The sequence below is a fragment of the Schistocerca piceifrons genome, chromosome X, assembly GCF_021461385.2.
Source record: "Schistocerca piceifrons isolate TAMUIC-IGC-003096 chromosome X, iqSchPice1.1, whole genome shotgun sequence".
Taxonomy (NCBI): Eukaryota; Metazoa; Arthropoda; class Insecta; order Orthoptera; family Acrididae; genus Schistocerca; species Schistocerca piceifrons.
The window spans coordinates 797,116,189-797,128,856 of NC_060149.1; the positions used below are offsets into that span (position 1 = coordinate 797,116,189).

General features: G+C 41.3%; 1 protein-coding gene across 1 annotated transcript in view; it reads left to right on the plus strand.

Annotated features, from left to right (window-relative positions):
• Window positions 1-12,668, plus strand: part of LOC124721432 (dual specificity mitogen-activated protein kinase kinase 7-like) — a 175,227-nt gene that overhangs the window by 43,408 nt on the left and 119,151 nt on the right. The window contains exon 3 of the mRNA XM_047246407.1: window positions 10,076-10,189. Within this exon, the coding sequence (XP_047102363.1) occupies window positions 10,076-10,189 (114 nt within the window). The remainder of the gene's footprint in view (window positions 1-10,075; window positions 10,190-12,668) is intronic.

Here is a 12,668-nt window from a genome sequence, read left to right on the forward strand (position 1 = left end):
AACCAATATTTTAGGGAGAAGATTAACTGCTGAACAAGAAGAAAGTACAGAAAACCGATTCATACAGATGTATTCAGAGTGGAGTGCAAGTGTTACGTCTTGTAGGATTATTGATTCTGAATATTTTTCCAACAATATGTCTTCTGGTGCAGTTGTAATACAGTTCCATCCAAACAAATAGCAGAAGATAATGGAGCTGAAAACAGCAGAATAAAGAAACTTACCAACAGGACTTATTACTTTTGTGAAAAGCCTCATTTATTGCCATGCCAGTACTGTATCCATTGAGAGAATCTTCTCCACATATGGGCTTGTTGGAATTTGGGAAAGAAACGAGCTGAGAAATTAGTGAACATTCATAAATTTCTGTATGTTTGCAAAAAGTACTAAATTATTCTGTAAGGTTTTTTTATGGAAATGCAAACGTTGTCTAATATGTTTCTTAAACTGAGAGAAAAATTAAAACTCAATATTAATAACTTCGTGTTGTACGGTTCTGACATGGGTGCGTATGACCCTCGTTGTTTTTGCACCCTAAAATGAAACAAAACAAACAATGTTAATAAATTAAGTTCTTGTGACAGTAAACAGTTGCCCTGAATAAATATGATGGCTCTTTTTAATTTGTGTAAGGCTAACGATGTGACTTTAGCATGTTAGTGGGTGAGGAATTACACGGAAAATTATAGAAGTGAGTGTTTCATTTCATACATCATTTACTGACAAAAGAGCATTCATCCTTGCTTTTGAAGGCAATTCACTTCCTGAAATAATTAAAATAATGGTCTATGATTGTGTTGTAAAGCTGTAGTTCTCATTCACCATGTGGTGCGGTAAATGTCATTGTTTCGGTCATATGTCTCCATGTTCTGTAAACAACTCAGTTTGTGGAGACTGTGATGGGCCACTTCAGGAAAACTCGCTATATGAGCAACCACTGCTCTGTGTTAATTGCAGAGACAGTCATCCTCCCTGATCCTCGAAGTGTGCTATCCTAATTATAGAACATAAAATCCAGGAAATTAAGGTCTCATATCACCTCTCAAGTTTTGAAGTTTAGAAAAAGTACAATTGCTTGTATCTCATCCCAGTTATGTTGAATTTTGCCATTTCTATGGCCAGGTCATTGGCAATACCTCGAGTATTTTACCCCCTCCATTCCCTCAACACTGAACACTGGTAATCACGCAAGTAAATTACCCTCTGTGGGAGGTAGGTTGTCCCCTCTTGTAGTTCCTGCAGCACCTTTTTGGGAACCTCAACTCCCTGCATCTGGCTGTAGAAGCAGGATACTCTGGTATGCACTGGTGACTGGGTTCCCTTTAGGGAACCTTCTTCTCTGGAAATCTACATACCAACGACCTGACACCAGCCACTTGCTGAAGAAACTGTGGACTATAGATCCCACATTTGTCCTGCTCCTCTACAAGTCCTATCCCTACATTGGATAAGCCCACACAAGAGTCCTGATGCTCTAAAATAAGTAAGGAGAAAAAGAAGACATCTTGAGAGAAAGCAATTCCAGAGGCGTCAGATCATCCCATGCATCTTGGAATGTGTGTTCATTGATGTTGTTCTACCGCCACAAGTGACCCTAGCGTATGTGGCCCCTCACACCTAATCAGGATGCCCTTGAAGTGATAGTGATAATTCAGTCGAACTGCAATGGATTTCAGTTTCACCTGCCAGAACTACAAAAACTAATGTCCTCCCCTTCTGTGATCTGTGTTGCTCTCCAAGAAACACATTTCACTAATGACTATTCTCCAACCACTCGAGGTTACTGTGCCTTCTGTTGGGTCTGTACTGGCTTCTGGATGGGTGTGTATGTGGGTTCCTAGAGGTGTTACTCGTGAGTGGATTCCACTCCATTGGAAGCAATAGCAGTGCGAATGTGTGTGGTCCCAGCGATCACCATTTCAGCATTTATTTATCCCCTGGCAGGGCACTTACATAACTTGAGATGGCCACCCTAATCTGACAACTCCTCAGCACCCAGCTGCCCCCCCCCCCCCCCCCCCCCCGCCCCTCCATTTCCTTCCTTGGGATTTCAGTAGGTGCCTTCTGATTGACTAGCTCCTTTGTGATCTCAATCCTCAATGATGGTACCATTACTTACTTTAGTGCTACCCATGGCACCTTTTCTGCTACTAACTTTATGACCTTATCTCTCAGTCTCGTGGCTTTGCTGCTGTTGTACTAAATGATGATCTTTGTGACAGTGATCGCTTTCCTTATTATTGCCAAACAGACCAGTTGCCATGCTGGCCTCTCTGAAGGACCAACTGCCAGTGGTATACCTGTGTTGTCACCTTCATACTCTCTCCGCCATATTGTGTTGATGAGGTTATCAGAGATGTCTCTGACATGTTCACTCATGTCACTGGAATTGCTAACACCCCTTTCCACAGGCCCCCTCCACCAGCTGTTGATACCATGCCTCACTACCCAGTTAAATGTATTAAGAATGGATGCTGGGATCCTGACATCTCTCCTTGGGAATGTATGTCTTTTCGTCCCAGGTATGGGCCAAGCTCTGTAGCCTACTGGGCCTCAGAGGATTAGCAACTGTTCCTGATCTCCTCCTTCATGGTGGTATTCCTACTGATGTGTCAGGTCTTGTTGATCACCTTTTGAGACCTTTCCAGTGTCCTCTTCTTAAACACACCATTTTGGAACACATAAAAGACAAGCCGAAGATATCACCTTATACACTCCTGGAAATTGAAATAAGAACACCGTGAATTCATTGTCCCAGGAAGGGGAAACTTTATTGACACATTCCTGGGGTAAGATACATCACATGATCACACTGACAGAACCACAGGCACATAGACACAGGCAACAGAGCATGCACAATGTCGGCACTAGTACAGTGTATTTCCACCTTTCGCAGCAATGCAGGCTGCTATTCTCCCATGGAGACGATCGTAGAGATGCTGGATGTAGTCCTGTGGAACGGCTTGCCATGCCATTTCCACCTGGCGCCTCAGTTGGACCAGCGTTCGTGCTGGACGTGCAGACCGCGTGAGACGACGCTTCATCCAGTCCCAAACATGCTCAATGGGGGACAGATCCGGAGATCTTGCTGGCCAGGGTAGTTGACTTACACCTTCTAGAGCACGTTGGGTGGCACGGGATACATGCGGACGTGCATTGTCCTGTTGGAACAGCAAGTTCCCTTGCCGGTCTAGGAATGGTAGAACGATGGGTTCGATGACGGTTTGGATGTACCGTGCACTATTCAGTGTCCCCTCGACGATCACCAGTGGTGTACGGCCAGTGTAGGAGATCGCTCCCCACACCATGATGCCAGGTGTTGGCCCTGTGTGCCTCGGTCGTATGCAGTCCTGATTGTGGTGCTCACCTGCACGGCGCCAAACACGCATACGACCATCATTGGCACCAAGGCAGAAGCGACTCTCATCGCTGAAGACGACACGTCTCCATTCGTCCCTCCATTCACGCTTGTCGCGACACCACTGGAGGCGGGCTGCACGATGTTGGGGCATGAGCGGAAGACGGCCTAACGGTGTGCGGGACCGTAGCCCAGCTTCATGGAGACGGTTGCGAATGGTCCTCGCCGATACCCCAGGAGCAACAGTGTCCCTAATTTGCTGGGAAGTGGCGGTGCGGTCCCCTACCGCACTGTGTAGGATCCTACGGTCTTGGCGTGCATCCGTGCGTCGCTGCGGTCCGGTCCCAGGTCGACGGGCACGTGCACCTTCCGCCGACAACATCGATGTACTGTGGAGACCTCACGCCCCACATGTTGAGCAATTCGGCGGTACGTCCACCCGGCCTCCCGCATGCCCACTATACGCCCTCGGTCAAAGTCCGTCAACTGCACATACGGTTCACGTCCACGCTGTCGCGGCATGCTACCAGTGTTAAAGACTGCGATGGAGCTCCGTATGCCACGGCAAACCGGCTGACACTGACGACGGCGGTGCACAAATGCTGCGCAGCTAGCGCCATTCGACGGCCAACACCGCGGTTCCTGGTGTGTCCGCTGTGCCGTGCGTGTGATCATTGCTTGTACAGCCCTCTCGCAGTGTCCGGAGCAAGTATGGTGGGTCTGACACACCGGTGTCAATGTGTTCTTTTTTCCATTTCCAGGAGTGTATTTTACTCCCCCCTCCCCCCCCCCCCCCCCAAAAAATAACCCTGCTTTATATTATGAAACTTCAGGCTCTTGATTTGTCTCATGATATGGCCCAAGGCCATGATTTGATTCATAATCATATTATCCAACATCTGAATGTGATTCACAGACTCTGTCTACTAAAAGACTTCAAACTTATTTGGCTAGAGTGCGTTTTCACTGTGTGACGGAGGGATAATGTCGTCATCCCACTCCTTAAACCGGGCAAAGAGCCAACATCCAGCGGAAGCTACTGACCCATTAGCCTCACCCAGCGCACTCTGCAAGCTGCTTGAAAGGATAGTAGCTGGATGATTATGCTGGTGTCTCAAATCACTGTCTTTTGTTCCCCTGTCAGTGTGGTTTCCTGGAAGGACAACAACAACGGACTCTCTGGTTATGTAGCAAATTGCAGTTGATATGCTTTTTGTAGGTGACACCGTTTCATTGATATCTTTTTTACCTGCATAATGGATATTACACCACTTGAACCCATCACATTTTACTTACCCTCCATGACAGGGGCTTTTGAAGCTCCTTGCCAATTCTTATTCATCAAATTTATATCCAGAGTTTGCTTTGGGTAAGAGCCGGTATGTTGTTCAGCTCCCCGTGGCCCAAGAGAATGGCATTTCTCAGAACTCCATACTGAGTGTTGAACTCTTCCTTATCACCCTCAACAGGCTAGTGACAACTGTTTTACGTGTGGTTAACCCCATGCTGTATTTCAATGACTTTTGCGTTCAGTATAGTTCCCAATGTTTAGCACCAACTCCAAGGACCCATCTGAAGGGCTAATTTTCTCCTGAAAAATTGCAAGTCATACATTTCTTTCATCATACCACAGTTTGTCTTGAGACAGAACACTACGTGGATATTCAGCATTTGGACATTGTTGCACAGCCACAATTTTTGGGCTTCCTGTTTGATAAAAAGCTGAAATGGCTACCCCATATTCATTAACTGGAGATTTGTGGAATATGAAAGCTTGAGACCCTCTGCTTCCTTCCTGCTTAGGCTGTGGATTGTGTGACTCAACTTTGTATTTACTTGGACGTGGTATTGTCTCGATTGTACTATAGTTAAGGGTTTATGGCTTAGCAGCATCTTTGGCTTTGGAATTATTGTACCCAGTACATCATCACGGAGTAAGACTGACCACTGGCACATTCTGGATTAGTACCATGAGTCTCCTCGCTGAAGTGGACATCTTACCACTACAGTTGCAATGGTACCTACTGTTCTCACTTTTTCTATCACCATAAGACATTTTCCTAATCACTTGATTTATCAAATTCTATTTTCCTCTGTGGGTGAGGGGGTGGAGAGGCGTGACCCTTCATACTTGCATTGTGGGTGCGTTTTTGTAGTTGCTGGGACCTCTGTCTACTGCAACCCCTTAGAATGTGCTATCTGCGTAATCCCATGCACCCTGCTTTGTTAATACCAAAACCATAAATTGCGACCAATCTTTTTCAAGGGCCTAAAGTTTCAGTTATCCTCATGACCTGTTGACATCTGTCACTCTCACTTCTTCAGGAGTGTTGGGGTGCTACCATCATTTACACTGTTGGCTCTAAAACCACACATATCACGGTATATATTTTTACATCTCTCGCAAACCGGGAACATCATTTGTTGCTTGAAACATAGTGTTTTTATGGTGGAGGTGATATCCATTAATAGAGCCCATATTGTATTAAACAGATGTCCCTGAACTGGGCGTTGATCTGTAGTGACTCATTAAGCTGTCTTCAGGCTAGTGACTCTGTTGTACCAGTGGTTAAGTCCTTGCTCTATACTAATGACTTATGCATTTGATATAGCTCCCAATTTGTAGCTTTAATGGAATGCCGGTGCCAAGGAACCATCCGTATCTGATATGTCTACCTGTTCCTGAGAAAAGAGGTTGTACAGACAGACAGACAGACGAGCAACGAAGTGATCCTATAAATGGTAACAGAGAATATCACGAATTGCAAGTCGAAATTTATGTCACATACTAAGGTCTATGGTCCCTTTGGAGTGTAAAAAACAAGCTTCTAAGTAAATGCAATCAAAACATATGGTCAGGGCACTTCCCACTGAAATCATGAAATTTATCGAGAAGCAAGGCTTTACAGTACAAGTAAAAGAATAATCTGAAAATTGTTAATTTATAACTATATCACATGGAATTTTTTTGTCATTTGTTATCTGTCTGCCTGTCAGTCTGTTAAGACCCCATTTTCTCAGGAATTACAATAGCCAATGTGCAGTTACACAAAGAATTTAAACTTAAAATTAAAATGTTCTTGAAATTCGTGGAATTCCCAGGTCCAATATCTTGCCAGTATCAATAGCAGTAACAGGCAAAACTTGTCAAGATTCTCAATTTCTGATATAGATGAACTATCTGTAGATAAAATTAACCCTCAAAGCACAAGTTCTAGTAGCACTTGGCCAATTTTTGAAATTGTGACTGATAGCTTTATATTGATAGTAGTAATACGGGCTTGGAACGAAGGTGGCTGTAAATGTCCCCTATGCTCAGCTCCTGTTCAGTGTTCCTTATTTGAGAACAATTTGTCTATTTCTTTCTCTTCTTGCATGCAGCGTCATCTCAGTTACAGTTGGTGAATATGAAATGGAGGAGTGGACAGAGGAAACTAATTTTAAGTTGTTGACTGATAAATTTGTGTGTGTTCTTTTTAACTGATCACATTTTGTTTTCAACTCTCTGGCACTTTGAGATGTGATATTGTTGTGATTTTTAAGTTTCTGTGAGGTTTCCGAACCTGATTTTTTATTTCAAACTTCTTACTTTTCATATCTTAGGTACTGGAAGGTATGGTTCCTTAAAGCACTCAACATTTTAAAATTCATAATCCATAAAATATATACAGCAGATTCCAGTTATATATACACAGTGTGTGATCATATCTGAAAGTATGGATGTCAGGTTATCTACTGAGGTATCTTGACACATTTAGTCATACTTGGAGATATCTGCAGTTCACCATGAGTGAATTAGGCTCGTCATTAGTACATTTAGAACCGACTTTTCTTCCAGTCTCTATTATCACTTAAAACTAGGTAGCAACTGTAACAAGCACACAAAATGTGCCAGCCAGGGCGGCCGAGCGGTTCTAGGCGCCACAGTCTGGAACCACGCGACTGCTTACGGTCGCAGGTTCAAATCCTGCCTCGGGCATGGATGTGTGTGATGTCCTTAGGTTAGTTAGGTTTAAGTAGTTCTAAGTTCTAGGGGCCTGATGACCTCAGAAGTTAAGTCCCATAGTGCTCAGAGCCATTTGGAAAAAAAAAAAAAAAAAAAAAAAAAAAGGGGGTACTCTGTGCCCCCAGATACTTGCATATTATAGCACTGCTATTCCTCCTATGCAAAGAATTTTCAGTGATCAACTCCAAACAGTGCGGGTTCATGTAGAAAGCTACATTTCATAAATAAATAAATGGCAATTATTAATGTTTTACACTAGGGTAGGAGAAAACACCATTTTATCATCTTAGGCAGCACACAATAGTTTTAGCTACAACACATTTTAGAAATGAAAATACTCAAGTTTTGATACTTGAGCAGCTTGACAGTTTCAACATTGCTTACACTGATCAGTAAAAGCAGGGAGCTCCCCACCAGGTGATTAACTTTACCTCAGTCTATACACAGTATATACAGCCAAAATTCAATTAAAATCTATAGAAATTAACTCTACAAGGTATCTATGGCTGTGAGACATAGCTAATGATCAGCATGGCTATTTAAGTTCTCTGAGCACATTCCACCCAGTTACAAACAAGTGGGAAGGACATGCATTGGCTACCAAGACGAATCAGAATTTTGTGAAACAAGTAAAGTGAGGTAGTAAATTAGGAAACCTATGATGGATACAATTGAATGAGGAAGTACAATGGTCACCAAAAGCAAGAATGTCATCAAGACAGAAAGGGAAGGTTGTGTGTGTTTGGTGGAACTGATAGACAATCACTATGAACTGAGAATATTTAGTTCAGATCTGATAAACACAGAACAGATGTGCTTGAAGCTGAAGGATGTTATAAACTACAGAAACTACTGCATTCTTGCTACAAAATATACTGCATTGAAAGTGACAGAGAAAAAATGATAGCAACTCTACATCTGGAAAAAGGACCATGTGGGGAAGCCTATAATAATTTTTAGTCAGATCCTACAAAAAAATATGTGATAAAATTCTAAGATTTTCACATCATCAGTAAAGTAATATGGATTATCCTTGCAAATATGTGTTGAATCAATGAATATTTAATTAATAGAATCTAGTATGTTATACAGGATGGCAAATATTCTACAGAAGCGAAAGTAACATCAGATGTTCTACATAGAAGTGTAGTGAGACCTCTAATGTTCTCAATATACTAAGAAGCATGAACGACCTGCATAAGCAAAAATGTTTCAGTAACAAGACGAGGAAGAGGAACACAAAGATGAAGAAGAAGAAGAAGAAGAAGAAGAAGAAGAAGAAGAAGAATTGACACGGGGTGGGAGATCATATAAACTTGGTATTACGGAAGACAAATGGAAGACTTAGATTTGTTGGAAGGATTGGGGAAAATCATATAAGATGCTAGTGCAGCCAGTTTGAGTATTGTTCCTGCGTTTAGAGTCCCTCTCAAGCAAGTATGTCAATATAAAGTGGGGGGGGGGGGGATCAGAGTTGCTAAGTTTGTAGCAGGCTGGTGTAGCCCATGCGAATGTGGAACAGATATGCTCAGTAAACAGAAATGGGAATCCTTGGAAGAAAGATGAAACACTTCTCATGAAACCTTGCTGGGTGGATTTAGAGAACCTGTGGCAATTGTTTTGTCGCCATTGTGTATCTTGCCTAGAGAGATCATAAGAATAAGATAAAAAATTAAGGTTCGGATACAGGCATGTAGACATTCATTTTTTCCTTGCTCACAGTGTGACTGAAATGAGAGAGAAGATGGATAATATTGGTACAGAGTACCTTCTGCCATTCACTATACACTGACTTGCAGAACATATATGTAAATGTAAATGTAGGTGTGAATAATAATGTCAAGGAAAGGAAGATTAAGGTTTGACAACCCATCGATGAGATAATTAGAAATGAAGCACAAGCTTGGATTGTGGAAGGATATAGTCCATGTCCTTTCAAAGGAACAATCCAATCATTCACAAAGTGATTTAGAGAGATTGTGGTAAACCTAAATCTGGATGACTGTGCAGGGACTTTTAACTTCCATCCACCCAAATATAAGTCCATAATATTACTGCTGAATCAACTTACTCTGTAATAATTAAGTAACTATTGCTAGCTGTCATGTCACAGTTAATTCAGGAGGTCATGTGTAAAAGGTAGGAAGAGTTTGCAGTGGTTACCGAGATGGAGTTTGTGAAATCCTTTGGTCTTCGCAGTCCCCTTTCTAGTTGGTGAAATGGGATAAAGTACCCATGATCTATCTGAGCATTTCCTATAATGAAAAGTGTTTTACTTTGGTGTTCTCATTTGTTTTTGATGCTCTGGTGATCATATGTCAGTAATCCATTTTTAAGGAGTGTTTTTATTTTAATGTTCCAACAACAATGTAAAATGAGGATAGTGTCCTGTTTAAACTGGTGATGAGAAGGCTGGTGCACACTCAGAATTTTTTTTAATGTAGCCTGGTCACTGGCGATTTTAGTGTCTAATAACATAACAGGTGCATCCATTTCATTTGTTGTTGTTATTATTATTATTATTATTATTATTATCAGTAGTAATAATAATAATAATAATAATAATAATGTAAAAGGCTGCAGTGGTCTGTCATAAATTGGGAACAGCTCATGATTTAAATGAACCCTTTGATTATTTTTACTTACTTACGTTACATAAAACACAATACTGTAATAATGACAGTTTGTTGATTTCATTTGTGTTTTCACAGAGGTATGAAACTGATCTGAAAGACCTTGAACACCTGGGTGAACTTGGTAATGGAACGTATGGACATGTTGTGAAAATGCTTCATAAACCAAGCCAAACAGTCATAGCAGTAAAGGTATGTTTACAAGCGATCTGTTTAACATCGCAATACCTAAGAATATATTTATGTTTATTTAACTGGTTAGTCAAGATGTCTTGGTGGTCCATAGGTATAAGCGAGGCTACTTTGAGGAATATTGTTGTTTAAGATTATATACAGTGGATACCATGGTTTTTATTTGCTGAGGAGCTGCTTTTGGAAATTAAGTTAATCTATAAAATAGCTGTGCCTGTCTCTGTAGCTATCAGATCTGCGTCACTGATTTCTATACAGAGGACCCAAGTTCGATTCCTGTTACTGCCAGGGATTTTTCCTTAGTAGGGCGACTGAAACGGGGTGCACTCAGCCTCATGATGTCAGTTGATGAGCTACTTGAATGAGAAGTAGCAGCTCCAAGGTGCAGAAAGCCAACAACAACGAGGAGAGTGGTGCGCTAACTCCATCCCCCCTCCCCTCGTACCGCAATCAAATGATGCCATGCCCTGTCTGGGCCACATGTGGAGCTCTGCTTTTTTGTGTGCGTTCAATCCAAAGTCACATACCCTGTAACACACGGATAGAGGAAATGAAATTAAAGTTAAATGTGGATAGGCCAGTAGTGCCTCTAAATATAATGTTATTGTTGAATTTAAGAGATATTTTTCACAGTAACAACAAAGGGAGGAAAAATTAGAAACTTTCATTTCTTGGCCCATAGTGAATTAATTTGTATGTAAGTGCTCATAGCAACATGGTTTGGTAAAATGTCAAGGTTGAAACACAGCAAGACGGCAAAGTTATAGTAAGGTATTTGAGAAGTAGTTATATTTCATTTGATTTTTCCTGTTTACCATAGCACATACCGTATTTACTCAAATCTAAGCCGCACTTTTTTTCCGGTTTTTGTAATCCAAAAAACAATCTGCAGCTTAGAATCGAGTGCAAAGTAAGTGGAAGTTCTGAAAAATGTTGGTAGGTGCCGCTACAACTAACTTCTGCCGTTGAATATATGTAGTGCTACACAGGAATGCTTTGCAGACACAAAGATAAATACTGGCGCCAAAACCTCAGCGTGAGTAAAAAAAAAAAGGGTGGAAGATAAGCTTTTTTCTCTGCCCCGAGTTTTGACCAATTCATTTTCATACATTATCCAACGAAGTAAATACAAATTCCGTATTGTTCATCTTCGAATGTAGCAGCATTTCAATGTACTACGAAAATCCGACTGGCAAGACTGGGATGTTTGTCAATATGGCCAACTCTACGTTCTGAATTTTTTCCTACCTGTGAGAAGAGATGGTTGCTAATAGGAACTTTTATGAATTGTGAATCACACGCAGTATTCTCTTCACCATAAGAATAATACGAATATAAACATTTTGCCATGTATTCTTTCGTGTTTGCTGCTATCTCATTTAAATCCTGTCTGCCCAATAAATTACGAAACTAGAGTGAGACAACAGCAAACGCGGAAGAATATACATATCATGTCATGTTTATATTCGTATTATTCTTATGCCTAATAGTGATACAGTCAGAATTGAAGCACGGAAATTGACTAGATTTTTAAATCTAAGATGACTCTAATTTCTGTGCAGAATATAATGTACTAAAGAGGCGTCTGCAAAGATTTTCAAACAGAGAAAAGTTTTCGCTAAACTCTCGTTCAGAACATCTTCCATCATACGGAGCCTATTATTTGGTTCTTGTTGATCATTATCAAAGAAAGCAGCAGTGTAAGTAACAACAAATAGCAGTCTCTTGCCATTGTTTCGCTAATGAGACGATTCCTCTCTCTTCTTTTTTTTAAATTGTAAGCGGCGGTAGCGCGCACAAAAGCAACCCATGCCGCGAGCGGCAACAGGCCGTAAACACTCATTGTCAGAATGCAACGAACAATGCGTGACACAGTACAGTAATGCATTTTCAGCTTAGAGTGACGTAAACACCTATAACAAAGAGAACGGCACTTATCAGATCAAAGAAAAATAAACAATCAATTCAAACCAGATGAAGCACGTGAAAAAGGAAGGGTACCCGTATAAATACGGACGGAGCGCCTGATGCATAGCAATGACTACCTGGTAAAGCTTAACTGCTAAGCTTACGACTCGAACCAAATTACTGTAGCTGTATCATCATTTATTTGACCTAAATTGTGTCTCATATTACAATGGACCAACTTTGTTTCGATTGGGAGGTGTGGCCTAAAACTTTTCTCTCCGCTTGAATTTTGAGTCTCAAACTTCAAAGTGCGGCTTAGATTCGGAAAAGTTTTTTTTCCTTGATTTAGAGTCTCATTTTTCAGGTGCGGCTTAGATTCGAGTAAATATGGTATATACTGTGAAAAACAAGTAAGATAATGCAGTAGCAACTCAGTCCCTTTCATATATTCTCGTAAAGTGGCATTTGCATTCCAGAAGTGAGGCATCAGTATCTGTATTCATGTAGCTGTTGGTAGCTTTTACAGCAAATTGAAGGATGAAATATAGGGTCAGTTAGTAGTATGCTCCAG